The sequence below is a fragment of the Talpa occidentalis genome, unplaced genomic scaffold (genome assembly GCF_014898055.3).
Source record: "Talpa occidentalis isolate TD23 unplaced genomic scaffold, MPIMG_talOcc4v2.1 talOcc4.4, whole genome shotgun sequence".
NCBI lineage: Eukaryota > Metazoa > Chordata > Mammalia > Eulipotyphla > Talpidae > Talpa > Talpa occidentalis.
In genome coordinates, this window is record NW_023604295.1 from 30654866 (window position 1) to 30669558 (window position 14693).

The 14693-nt window shown below is 37.1% G+C and overlaps 1 protein-coding gene across 4 annotated transcripts in view; it reads left to right on the forward strand.

Moving 5' to 3' along the window:
* Positions 1-14693, forward strand: part of YEATS2 (YEATS domain containing 2) — an 86861-nt gene that overhangs the window by 41361 nt on the left and 30807 nt on the right. For 2 of the 4 annotated variants that reach the window (XM_054700409.1, XM_054700410.1), the window contains exons 10-15: positions 1855-2035; positions 3032-3274; positions 5032-5190; positions 6918-7021; positions 9057-9164; positions 9639-9821. In XM_054700409.1, the coding sequence (XP_054556384.1) occupies positions 1855-2035; positions 3032-3274; positions 5032-5190; positions 6918-7021; positions 9057-9164; positions 9639-9821 (978 nt within the window). The remainder of the gene's footprint in view (positions 1-1854; positions 2036-3031; positions 3275-5031; positions 5191-6917; positions 7022-9056; positions 9165-9638; positions 9822-14693) is intronic. The other 2 variants (XM_037525181.2, XM_054700411.1) reach the window with 2 other exon arrangements.

The following is a 14693-nucleotide window of genomic DNA, read 5'->3' on the forward strand; positions in this document are numbered from 1 at the left end:
GCTAACCCACATATGGCACAGCAGACCTCTACTTTCTTGTCTGCTACTCCCCTCAGCAGTGAATTTCAATCAATCTGCCTGTTCTGCTCCCCACTCTGTCTCTGGTGAATCCTCCCACCCCAACACCTCTGGCCTACACCTTAGTTCTTCTATGCAAAAATTAAAACAATTTAAAAAAAAAAAAACCTTTAAAAAAAAGTTCCAGTGTCTCTACATCTTTGCCAAACACTTGTCACCTTGTTTTGTTTTGTTTTGTTTTGTTTTGTTTTTTCTGATAAGAGCCAGCCTAATGAGTGTGGTGGTTTGGGTTTACATTTCCCTAGTAGTTATTGATGCTGAGCATCTTGTCATTTGTATATCTTCTTTGGAGCAATCAATGTCTGTTTGAATCATTTGCCCATTTTTAAATTGGGTTGTGTGGGGTTTTTGGTTGAGTTATAGTTCTTTCTGTTTTCTCTTTATTAATCCCTTATCAGAGATACTATGAGCAAATTATTTTCTCCCATTTTGTGCCTTGCCTTTTTACTCTGTTGATTGTGTTCTGAGGCACAGAAGTTTTAATTTTTGATGTAGTCCAATTTATCTATTTTTTCCTTTTGTAGCCTGTGCTTTTAGTGTCATATCTAAGAAATCATTGCTGAATCCTGAGTCATGAAGCTTTGCCCTATATCTTCTTCTATGAGTTGTATTGTTTTAGTCTTGGGTTTAGGTCTTTGATTCATTTTGAAAAGTTAAAATTCGTATATGGTATATGGTAATGGTCCAGCTTCATTCTAATGCAAGTGGATATCTAGTTTTCCAGCACCATTTGTTGAACAAACTGTCCTATTCCCATTGAATGGTCTTAGCACCTTTTTCAAAATTAATTTGACCATATATATGAGGACACATGCATTCTGTTCCAGTGGTCTATATTTCTTGGTGCTTCTATCACACAGTTTTGACTACTATAGCTTTGTAATAAGGTTTTGAAACCAGAAAGTGTGAGTCTTTCAACTTTGATGTTCCTCCCCACCCCTTTTTTTAGGGGGGGTGTATTGATGATATATCAGCATTAGTCATTCTTATTAGAATTAGTTAAACTTTACTTGGAGAAATATGATTATACTGTAACTATTAAAGTTATTTATTAAACATATACAATATGCTAGACATTGGTCCAAGTGTTGGGGATAATAAATGAATAAAATTGGGCCTCCCCTGGTGGCACAGGTGGTTGAGCGCCACGCTGTGAAGCTGTCCGCAGCCTCTGCAGCACTGGTTCGATCCCCGCTGGTCAGCAAGGGTCCCACATGGCACGACAGACCTTTCCTCTTGCTCCCGCTGCTCCCCTCAGCAGTGTATTTCATCAGTCTGCCTGTTCTGTTCCCTGCTCTGTCTCTGGTGAATCCTCTCACCCTCCCACACATATGGACTGTACCCTGGTTCTTGTATAAATAAATAAATAAATCTTTAAAAAAATAAATGAATGAATAAAATCGTTACTATACTTAAAGAGTTCATTTCTTGGTTGTGTTGAGAATGAAAAGAAAGATGAACGGTAAACATAAAAGAAAAAAAGGTAATTTCTGTTATAGATAAGAAAGGGGCAGTCAGGCAAAGATTTGAAGTAATGTTCTAAGGTATAGAAGTAGCAAATGAAAAGATCCCAAATTTGTATTGAGTTATCTATTAAGCCAGACTAGATTCCAATTCTAGGATAATTTCTTTAGATTTTGAGATTGAAGTTGCCTTTGGAGAATGATTAGAAATAATTTGTCACATCCCTTAGAGTACCCCATTCTTAGACAGCTTTTAGGCTTTCTCTGACATCAATGATGGATTCATGAGCCCAATTGTTGCCTGGTTGTGTAGGTAGTGGATGTTGAGCTCCACCGGCATTCTCTTGGAGAAGACTCCGTTTATCCTCAGTCCTCTGAGTCAGACATTTCTGATGCCCCGCCATCTTTGCCTTTAACCATTCCAGCACCAGTGAAAGCCTCCTCACCAATAAAGCAGTCACATGAGCCAGTACCTGATACCTCTGTAGAGAAAGGTAATATCCTTTTCCTTGTATGGAAATGCAATTTTTTTTATGGAGGTACGCCATAAAAAATGGAGGCATTCCTTTCTCCCATTTTTATAATATGATACTGAGCTGCTTCCTTCAGAGATTTAGATTATATGGAAAGCAAAGTTTGCTTAAGTAGGCATGTTGCTTCTGCTGCACAGTCCTATTATGAAAATAATCAAATCCTTACTTTTATCAGAAAAAAGGTTTTCTTAAAGTCCTGACATTTTATAGAAAGAAAACTTAGTAAGAGTCATTTCTCATTTTTTTAATGATCGTAATGGTTTTTTACAGTTTACAGGAAGGTTTTCCTAGTTCAATCCTTAAATGTATGAATGAGAAGTTGAATATTATCTAGTCTTATTTAAAATACAATCTAAGATTCATCATCAACACATTATTTGACTATGGCATGTTTTCCATTCAATAAATATACAAGTATAAAATCAGTCTTATATACTTGTAGGTATATAAGATGCAAAACCAATTCTGACTTGTATTAATTTTATATGAGTACCATATAATGTGTTATTAATATCTTAGTTCTTTTAAAAGTCTCAGCTTTATTCCTCTATAAATTTCAATTGCATCTTCTTTATGGACATCTAATAAGATAGGATATCACTAGAGTAAGTGAATGGTATCTTTTGAGGGTCTTCTTTCTTTAAACAGTTTTTCAGTTCATCTATAAAAATGGGAGAGTGTAAGGAACTTGTATACCTTTTAATACTTGGTTAATAGTTTTATGATCTCTAATTTTCTGAAAGAAACATTTTGATAAAATAGGATTCTAGGCATATTTATATTTCACCACCAAAAATCTATAAAGGAGTAAAAACTGCTGTCAATTGTATTTATTTTGTTACTAGTAAATGGTTTAAATGGTTGAGAAATAAGGGATTTTCATTCTTTTCCCACAATGATGAGATTTTATTATTTCAAAGTGATTAATGAATTATCATTTGGCCATTTCATTTCAAGCAGGATTCCCAGCCAACACTGAAGTTGAGAGACATACTACATTTTATTCATTACCATCTTCATTGGAAAGAACACCCACCAAAATAACAGCATCCCAGAAAGTTACCTTTTGTTCTCATGGCAATTCAGCTTTTCAGCCAATAGCATCAAGCTGCAAAATTGTGCCACAAAGTCAGGTTCCTAATCCCGAGTCACCTGGAAAGTCCTTCCAGCCTATCACCATGAGCTGCAAGATTGTTTCAGGTATGATTATGTCTGTGAAGTTGTGTGTAAAAATTGCTGGCTGACGAAATTGCAGTGTGCTTTTTATTCCTCCTTAGCAGAATTTGTTTTGTTTTGCTTTTTTTTTTAATTTAAAAAGATATCAGTGGGCCTCCCCGGTGGCGCAGCGGTTGAGCGCTGGGTTGCGAAGCTGCCCGCGGCCTCTGCGGCGCCGGTTCGATCCCTGGCTGCTCCCCGGCCACCGGAGGAGGGTCCCACATGGTGCGCAGACCCCTCCTGCCGCCCGCTGCTCCCCTCAGCAGTGTACTTCGGTCCTTCTGCCTGCTCTGCTCCCCGCTCTGGCTCTGGTGAATTCTCTCACCCTCCCGCGCTTCTGACTGTACCCAGTGCATGTATAAACAAAACAAACAAACAAACCAGCAAACAAATAAATAAAGCATGCCTCTATAAAAAAAAAAAAATAAAAATAAAAAGATATCAGTATTGGTTAACAAGCAAAGCTGTCACAAAACAAAAACAAAAGTCATTCATATAGAAGCAGTTTTTGAGTAAAGGAGGAAATGAAGTTCAAAGTGGTCAAATTGTGTCACCTAAATCAGCACAGGTAAAATTCCTAAAGTAGAAATTAAGTTTTGGGATTTTATATGAAAACCAGTGTGACTAACAATAGAACAAATTCAGAGGCCTTTTGTTTTGGAGTTAGGTTTCAAGTGTTGGAATTGTTTTGGGAATAAAGTCCCTTTTATACTCTTAACCTACACTAAGAAATTATTCCTGTTTGTTGTAGGTAGTTCTGAACCTTCATTTTCAGTTTGAATTGCCCATTTCCTCACCAACAGTTTTGTGTTTATGTTGAGCATACTTTTATTAAAAATATACTTTCTGGTTTTGGCTGTACTACCTCAAAAAAGACATAAAAGACCGTCAATAAAAGTGGCAAGGGGAGGTTTATATGCAAAACTTAGTAAAGTATTGGGGGAAGTCTTTGATGCTAAAAGTAGACAGTTAAGCAGAAATAGGACCCAGGTGTCTGAAGTTGATAAAAGATGAAGAATGTGTACTTTTACCTACCAGTTAGAAGAGTTTTGGAACTTACCATTTCAGAGGTGGAATAGGCTGAATGTATAAATTGATTTGATATTTATAGAGAAATTTGTGGATGACAGATTTGATCAATAAGACAGTTGATGTTTAATGATACATTGGTAACTCTCTGAGAGTAGTATGTAGGAATGTGAGCCGCTGGATAGTGGCTGACATAATTCTGATAGACTTTGGTTGTGCTAGGTGAATTCCATATTTTTCTATTAGAAATTCATTTCAAATCAAGACTCCTGGTTCCTGAGTCTGGTCATTTACTAGTGTTCCTCCCTAATTTTAGTGTCTATGGACGTACTAGTGTTATAACTCCTGCCTAAATTGTTAGATTTATTATCTAGGTAATCAGATGTTTCATTAATGATGTAAAGCCCTGCTTTTTTGAAATTTCATGTGTCCATTGAAGGATCTTGTTAAAATGCAGATTTATGTTCAGTGGATCTGGGGTGACATCTCAGAATCTGTTGTCTACCAAGCTCCCCAGTGGTGCTGATGCAAATGCTGCCTGTCAGGGGATAAGGGAGTCCCTGTCCTAGCTGCACTGCTGTACTGCTCACACCTGAAACACCCAGTCCTGCTCTCTGCCCTGGTGTCCCTGCCATTCTTTTTCTTCAGTGTCGTCTTAGACAGATTGAATCTATCTATCTTATTTCTCTTTTCTCCTTTTTTAATTAATAAAGGTTCCCCTATATCAACTCCAAGTCCATCACCATTGCCTCGAACCCCAACTTCCACCCCAGTCCATGTGAAGCAAGCCACTACCAGCTCCGTTATTAATAATCCTTATGTCATTATGGACAAGCCTGGACAGGTTATTGGCGCTACTGCTCCCACTACAGGTGTGTACTTGATGATCAACATTTATGCAATCCAAAAGATTTTATCTTTTTTAAATATGAAATCCTAGCATGTTGTAATAGACATGTAGGGGGAAATGAATTCTTTATCCATGAACAAGAGGAGGGAATATGTAAGAATAACCTCGGTGCTTTTTCTCTGAGGGAGGATTTACTCTTCGTAAAAGTTGAGATTTTAGGAATTTACTTTTTTCTTTTTAATGTATAAAGATTAAAAGTGAGTCATTATTTTCTTTTTTAAAAAACTTGATTTTACCTTCATTTGAAATGCATTCTTATGGGATATGTTAGCAATGTGTTTAATTTTCCAAATTAAACTTTAGGGCCAGAATAGCTTTGTGAGCAATTTATACTTCTCCTCAGTCAAATAAAAAGTGATCTTTTCTGTAAATACAATAAATTTTATGTGTGGGAGGAAAATACCCATGCAGTTAAAAAATACTGCTTTGCTAGAAAGAATAAGTCTTTTGGGGGAGCCTCCCAAGTGGTGCTTCATAGCACCGCACTATGAAGCAATCCGTAGCCTCTGCAGCATGAGTTCAATCCCCGGCCAGCCAGGGAGCAACCCACATGGTGCAGCAGACCTCTCCTGTCTATCCTGCTGCTCCCCTTGGCAGTGTATTTCAGTCAGTCTGCCTGTTCCCCACTCTGTCTCTGGTGAATCCTCTCACCCCCAGCACCTCTAACCCTAACCCTAACCCTGTACCTCAGCTCTTGTATGCGTAAATAAATCAATCTTAAAAAAAAAAAAAATTCTTTTGGGCCTCCCTGGTGTCACAGGGGTTAAAGTCTCAGCACTATTAAGCTATCGCCAGCCACTGCGACCTGTGTTCAATCCCCAGCCAGGGAGCTGACCCACCATACTCATAACTGCAGAGTACTTTTAGGTTTGTTGTTCCATTAAGATTATTTTATTTATTCCCTCTCTAAGCACATGCTACTTTAGTGTAGACTTCTCTCACTTGTAATTTAGAGAACTAGCGAAAAGAAATGACAGATGACTTTAAGGTAATTAGATTATTTTTCAGGCACATTAATTTATTTTGGATCTTTCCAAGTATTTTTTGGGAAAAAATATATACTTTAACGATGATTAAAAATGGAAATTTCCTTTAAAATGCTGCTTTCAGAGATTACCTAATAGAATAGCATTTTCGATAGATTTAAGGATGCCATATAGATGTCTTTTGAGTTTTAAGAATCAGCCAAATGCCTTTGTGGACTAGCTTAGTAAATGGAGTATTTGATCAAATACTGTTTTTGGTCTTGACTTACTATAGGTAGGGTGGTTTACCTTCATCAGACCCTAAAGGCAGTTAGTAGTGTACAGTATAAGATGTCTGATGTAGACAGCATTTTAGAATGGATGTAACCTTCTAGTGAAAGTACTTTGGAGGAGCTAGCATTCATTTGAATGCATACATTTTTGGCACATTGTTCAATAACCAATCCCATTATTTTAGTATCTCTTTTGATTTAATTAGCTGAGTTTATAGTGTTTGCTTACTAATTTATTCTTCTGTATTTCCTTACTAGCTTCGTCTCTTTTCAGGTTAATAAAATGGTCAGCTTCTGAATCTTTGACTTTTTTTTTCTATGATAATTTCAGGGTTATGAAGTTTTCAGCCCTTAAAAATGAAAAATGCTTTAGAATTCCATTTTATAAGTTTTATTTTCTATTTTATTTTTAAATTTGTCTTGCTCATTAGGAAGTCCTACAAACAAACTCTCCACTGCCTCTCAGGCCTCCCAAGGAACGGGTTCCCCTATTCCTAAAATTCATGGAAGTAGTTTTGTAACATCTACTGTCAAGGTAAGGTTTGCATTATTGTGCTTTGCTAGTTTCTAAAGACTGTTCAAGCTCAGTAAGAATTTGTAAGTTGACAATGCAAGTTTCATAAAGTATAATCTTCAAGCTAACAAGTACATATAAGATCTAGCCCAGACTTCCTTGATTTCTGCCTAGTGTAGATAATGCTCCTTAACATTTCTATCAGTCTCCCAGAATCTATTTGAAAACTCACTGTTATAAGGAGATGTCTCTTTTGTTGAATAGTTTTGTTATAAATTTTACCTTAAAAACAATTCATATGGCAATACATCCTTTTTTGCCTACATTTGCACCCAAAGAAGTAAATGTAATTTCTTTTCCACATTTAGTTACTTGAAACTATCAGCCATTTAGTTACTTGAAAGTAATTCTTATCTCATCACAATGTTGTTGGGGTTTTTGTTTTTCCTCCTGTAAGGTAAGAAATCCTTTGAAATTTAGAACTCCAAGGTGATCTGACTTGTTCAGATTAGAGTGCTAGATATCCTTTTCACTATTCGGCAGAGATGATCTCTACTGTTTGGTTTGTTATTTGGTGTATTTTATACTATCATGACTGTCTTATGACAAACTTTTGCGTTATAAACTGAAAACTCATGAAATTTCAAAGATCATCTCTTCTGTGATGAGTGCTTAACATAGCATTTCCTATATTTAGGCACTTAGTAGTGGTAAGTTTCCTGATCAAAAGCAAGCCTTGTCTCTAAATTTAGTGCAATATGTATGCACACTGTATTATATGAAAGACTGACTTGTAATAATTCCCTGAAGGTCTTAATTCTCTGTTTACTTAAGCAGTGTTCTTAACTTTGTTTCTTGCCCCTAACAACAATTTATGGCAAATTTCCTCTCAGATTTGCATTTTGTATTTGAAAATGAGAGACAAACAGTAATAATTCTAAATATTGACCTTTGGTATCTTTGTATTTTTAATTTCTTTTTGTTTTGTTTTTTAAATCTGTCTTGAGAATTTTCCTCTGTAACCTGGAATATTTATTCAGCAAAACATGTTTTGAATACTGGTTGGTTTGTTTTAGTTGGTTTGTTTTTGCTTGTTTTAGTGCCCAATATTTTATTTTACTTTTATTTATTTTTCATTTTCTTACAGTATTGTTCATTTTTGTACATATTTGATTTCTCCCTTCAGGTGTAGTCCCCCTAAATACCTACCACCACATCACCTGTGAACCATCACCATGGTCCCTTGTGCTCGTACCACCCCTGTTTTGATCTTCTCTCTCCCCCTCCCCTGCTGTAAACCTCAGATCTAAAGTTGCCTACAAGTTTTGTCTTTTTTTTTAACCCTTTGTTCGATTTCCCTGTATTTCCCCTATAAGTGAAACCGTCTGATTTTTTCCTTTTTCTTTCTGACTTATTTCACTGAGAATAATTCCTTCCAGTGCATGCAAATGGCATGAGTTTATCTTTTTTGATTGCTTAGTAGTGTTCCATTCTGTAAGCAGTGTTCATCTTCTTGATCCAGTGATCTGTTTTGGGGCATTTAGATTGTTTCCATATATTAGCTATTGTAGGTAGTGCTGCAATAAACATACCAGTGCACATTTATGTTTTAAACATCATTAAAGAGGTGTGTACTAAAACACAATAACTGCCTATTTCATTTATTTATTTATCAAGTGCCTAGGCTCTAGGAATATAAAACAAATAAGATACAGTACCTACCCTGTCGTAGCTTTTCATCTGGCAGTGTAGACATGCAAACCAGTGAGTCAACTAAATATTAGAGATAGGATGATAGGAGTCTTTCCAGCATACGGTGGGATAAGGAGAAGTAGGTCCTTCCCAAGCTACAACTTTTGCTTGCATTTTGTTTTTAAACATTAAAATGAAGGTATGATTTGGACAACCCCAAAGAGTTTTGGGCTTTTTTGTTTTGGTTTGGTTTTATGGTTATTTATGTTGCTGAGAATGTCACAAGTTTATATTAAATATAAGTGACTAGACTGCCTGAAGTCACTCATCTTATACTAATTGTATAATATCTTTTTTATTATAGCAGGAGGATTCTCTGTTTGCATCTATGCCACCTCTTTGCCCAATTGGGAGTCATCCTAAGGTTCAGAGTCCCAAACCTATAACTGGAGGACTTGGAGCTTTCACAAAAGTGAGTTTTTATTAGGGGATTACTACAATAGTCAATATGGTATTGTTATATAACTTTTTCTGTAGTGTCATGTAGTTGATTGAACTATCCCCTGATATGTAACTTTTCAGTATATTCAAGTTCTAAAATTAGATCCTACTTCAGAGACATGCTTTTATTTATTTAGTGGTATCTTGTAGGGCAGCCCTTGGAGTCCCACAAGACGGAGACTTCAGAGAACACAAATGTGTTTGTTGCTCTTTGTACCACCTTAGTCACATGTCCAGGTCGAGCTTACAGATAAACAGGATCAAAATCAGATCTTACTTTTTGGTCCCGTTAATAGATGTTTTGGGCTGTATTTTGCTTTCCCCATTCTGGTGGAATCATTCCTTGCAGACCAAGTTTCACTAATTCCTGCAAACAAAAGATTCAGATGTTGATAGTTTTTTTCATGGGGTATTTATTCAGAGTCATTATCATGTTTGTTGCAAGGTAATCATCAAACAGGAGCCTGGCGAAACTTCTCACATACCCACAACAGGAGCTGCCAGCCAGTCACCACTCCCTCAGTATGTGGCTGTAAAAGGAGGTCACATGATAGCTGTATCCCCTCAAAAACAGGTCATAACTGCTGGAGAAGGAACTGCCCAGTCACCAAAGATTCAGCCATCTAAGGTTTGTGTTGGGTAGAGATGGGAAGATCAACATGTAAATGAATACATTTGTCTAAATAATTGACAAGTGCTGACAAGATTCAGGGTGACATGGTTGCTGGTCCCAGAGAAGTCTATAAATTAAAGCCCTTTTGGAAGAGCAGGTCAGTTGATATAAAATTACCATTTGTCCTTGTAGTAATCTTTGACAAGAGCAGGGACATGTAATGGCAAGTCCACAGACAGTCAAAGAGGCAGCAGGATGTGATGTTATCTTATCTCTCTGGCAGTAAATGTGACTGACTTCATGGACACAACTTTCCACTTGATTCAAGTTGGGTAGACTTGAGGTCTTCTGTTTCACTTGTTATTTCTGGTAGAAGAGTGCTGTGGTTTACACCTCTTGATATCCAGGCTTGTGATCTGTTTAATGATTCTTGGTTCTTCAGAGTTTATTTTCTTTTTGTTAGTAAGTGTGGGGAATTAATGTATTGAGAAAACTGTAAAATGGCACATAGCCCTGTGTTTTCCTGTATCAATTCAGTACTTATAAGTGCCTGTGTATGCCATGTTCTTATTTATACATTATTTATAATCTTCAAACAGCCTTTCATAGTGAGAACTTAAGTAGCTTCCTTGAGAGCATGTAGCTAATACGTGACCTGAACCCAGGTCTACTAACTCTAAAACTCTCTGTTCTAGAAATATTTATGTTATGAGCCTTTGTCTATAACTCAGGCCTGCTTTTATAACATCCAGTTAAATGATCTTACTTTTTTGGACAGATATATTCTAAAACTATTAAGAATATTATATAAGGTGTTAATAATTATATTATATAAGGTGTTAATAATTGTTAAGTTATTTAATTTTAAGTTAATAATTTTTTAATTTTTTAGTTTTAAGTTAATAATTTTAAAAATTAACCTGAGAGAGTGCATTGTTATAAGAGAATTAATATAAAAATAGAAGAGGGATTTAGATATTTTGATTAACCTAGATAATTACATAATGATTGAGATAAAAATTCATATATTATGGATGATTTTGCCATCTGTAAGAGTTCATTGACGACTTTCCCAAACTTATCTGATCATAGGAATCGTGATTTAAAATATAAAACTGCCGGGCCTCCATAGTAGTGCAAGGGATTAAGATGTAACTATGAAGCTATCCACAGCCACTGCAGCACGAGTTCTCTTCCCGCCCAGGGAGCTACCCATATGGTGCAGCAGGCCTCTCCTGACTCACCCGCTGCACCCCTCAGCAGTGTATTTCAGTCAATCCACCTGTTCTGTTCCCCACTCTGTCTCTGGTGAATCCTCTCACCCCTCATACTTCTAACCTGTACCCCAGTTCTTATATGTATAAATAAATAAATCTTTAAAATAAAATAAAATAAAACCTGTAACTGCCTAGGCTCCCATCTCAAATTTACCGAATCATCTTGGGGGCCCTGGGAATCAGGATTTTTAACAAGCTCCCCTAGTGTCTCATGATTTGGTAAATTTAGAAACCATAGAGCTATAGCATCAAATTTGACTTTGGGACTTCCATAGCCAGAATCCCTAAGATAGGCACCCCCCACTTGCTTCCTAATGCTCCCTGTGTTGTCTGGTGTCTGTAGTAAGCATTTTATCATTATCAGTGAGTCTTTTAGTGTCATGTGACCTTCATTTTTAGACACATTCTACATGTTCCTCAATATGTCTTGCTTTGCTTTGAAGTACATACTATTGCTGATTTAGGTTTTTGTATCAATATAGCATTGCTGTTTATACTCAGAAGTTCTGTATAACTTAGTTTCCACTTTTTCCCACTTTGCATTTTGTAAATCCTCTCCTCCAGTAATGCAGAGTATTTATATCAGCTTTCTTATCATGCTGCCACCTATGTAGTGGTAATGTAAGACTAAGAGAAGTAAATGGGTTTGTGTTGGAATTCCCTGAATAAAGTTTAATGGCACCCGAACAGGGGCGACAGAAGAACTGCAGGAACTGCAGAGAAGTAGTAGAGCATGAGAAAACGCATTGCTATTTATCCAGGAAATTCAGCACATGCTTTGGATTCAAGATAAGAAGCTGTCTGAAAGTACAAACTGTTCCTACTCAAGTGCATTCCTAGAAACTCTGCCAGAAAACAGGAGGGTGAAAAAAAAGATACTGTTTTATCTTCCATACTATTTTGCCACATTAGAAACACAGCTTATCTATTTCATAAAAGTGGAAAAAGGCACTGCTCTTGACATCAAAAGGGACAACTGAGGAATCAGTGGGCTCATGGAGGAAAGCAGTGTATATAGTGAAAAGAGCATGAGCTTTGGAGTTAGAGCTTGTTACAAACCTCACGTGTCACCCAAGCATTTTTTGTGATTTGGGCAAGTTTATCTCTGTAGACCTTGTTCTTGTTGTTTAATAAAAGGGAATAATGCCCTCTGTCTTTCAGAATTGTAGAGTTAGAAATTATAGTATATAAAGGACCCAGCTAGCACAGAGCAGTTACTCAGTAAATTTGCTACTACTCAGTAGTAGCTAATATTATGTAACTGAGGACAAATCCTTTGTATAAGTGCCTGAGTACCATGGTAACATTTATTATTGAGAGCTAAGTTGTAAATGAATGTTTTTTAGTATGTGGAGAGGGAAATCATATGCTGAATCCGCACCTTCAGGTTGATAATGAAATAAATTCTGACTTGTGCAGGTTTTTCTTTATAGGGCACTGGGAAGGCAGAAATAGAAACATTAAGGCATGAATCAAAGTTAAGTATTTATAGCAATACAGAACAAAAGGTTTCTGTTTTATGAAGCTAGAAAGAAATTAGGGATAGAGAGAAGTACAGAATGGGAAGAGAAGAATTGGTAGTTGAATTCAGGTTCTAGGTCATGTTCTATTCTTAAAAAAGGAAAAACAGTTTAGGGTTACAGTGTCCTACTTAAGAACCTCACTTATGGTGTCCATAGACAGTTGTGCTTGGAGTTTGCCCCAGTAGATGCCACACTTATAAATTCTCAGGGTTGAGGGGTTGGGGAGTTGTTAACTTTGTGAATGGCCTGCTCCTAGAAGATAAGCTCTGCTAATAAAGACTGCCCTCCCGTGGTCAGCTTTGTGATTTGGGCAAGTTTATCTCTGTAGACCTTGTTCTTGTTGTTAAATCTAATAAAAGGGAATAATGCTTTCTGTCTTTCATCTTGTGGAGATTAATGTGTGTCATATTATGGAAATTTTTTCTGTCCCAATCTGGTGACAAGAAAGTACTTCCTACTTTATCTTTATTGCCTTCAAAAGGCATATCTTTTGTATTTCTTACAGCTTTATACAAGTGTTTTTCATCTAATTTCTGCTAAGAAGCAAATGAATATGAGGATATAGAGGGAAAACAGATCTCTTTGGGAAGGAAATTTAAATACATCTAATAATATGTGTTGTGTTTAACTTTGTGAAGTTTCCTTTAAGATTTTTGCTTTTTTGGGGGTTATTTTAGGAATATGGAAATAGATTATATATAACTTAGCTTATGTAATGGGTTATTAAATTTGATATACTTAGGAAGGAAATATGAAGATTTCTTGTCTTGGAAAAAAAAGTTCAACTATTATAAAAGATCCAAACACCAGAGGCTTAAATAAGCTTATTTCCATCACACAAAAAAGACCAATAGGCAGTTCTGTTGTGTTGGTTCTATTAACAGATAGGGGAGAGGATCCAGGGACACCTCAGCCTGACCCCACCCCCACCAACACAAGGTAGAAAAGCTGGGCATGAACCTACCATTGCCCCCTGCTTCACCTGCTGGAAATCAGGGATGGAAAGGACACTTGAGACCTTATGGTTAGGATTGAAAAGAGGATTCCCCAGATATGAGTGAGGGCAGGCAAGGAATCAGTGTTTTTTGATTACCAAAAGAGGCAAGGAGAGAGCTCCAGGGAGACTTCTGCTCCAAGGTGCCAGAGCTAGGGGTTTATATAGGTTTTAGGACTGGGGGTTGAGAACAGCGGTGTTAAGCTTTATTGACTAAGAAAGCGAAGAAAGTGGATTTGGCTAAAGTCCATTTATTATTGCTGATTGTGGGCACCAGGCACTGCAGCTTAGTGGTCATTCAGGGCTTGTGACCGTCTCCAGGTGAACATCTCATGGAACGCCTGTGCCTGCAGCTCCAGGTTGAACTGGTCTGGTCTCAAGGTCTGTAGCTCCCTTCCATGTTGCCTACAGAATGAGGCCCATCTAGTCAGAATAAGGAGATTTAGATAATCATAGGGATTGTTTAAAACAAATGGGATTGGGCCTCACTGGTGGTGCAAGGGGTTAAGCACCACACTGTGAGGCAAATCACAGCCTCTACAGCACGAGTTCGATCCCCGGCTGGCCAGAGAGAAACCCACATGGCAAAACAGACCTCTCCTGTCTCGCCCGCTGCTCTGCTCAGCAGTGTATTTCAGTCAGTCTGCCTATTCTGTTCCCTGCGCTGTCTCTGTTGAATCCTCTCATCCCCGGCATCTCTGGCCTGTAACCCAGCTCTTGTATGCATAAATAAATAAATCTTTAAAAAAAAAAAAAGGATAGCTGGGAGAATTTTTTTTCTTCATTCTAGCTTAACCTGCTTTTTTCCCTTAAATTGATTCTTTGTTTCTTCTTTCCTCCACTACTTCACCTTACATAACAGTGGAAGGAATATTTGAATGACTCCACTGTACTCACTACCTGCTGTTAACAATTATCAGCATTTTGCTAATTTATTTCTAGAATATTATAAAGTAGAAACCAGATGTCATATACTTAAATTTCTATTGAATGACTGAATCTAGGGTTTAAGATCAAGTTCCTCTGCTCTAGCCTAATGCTGATGACAGACATAAATGTTTATCCTTTGACTCTGTCCTTAGGAGTCCGTGTG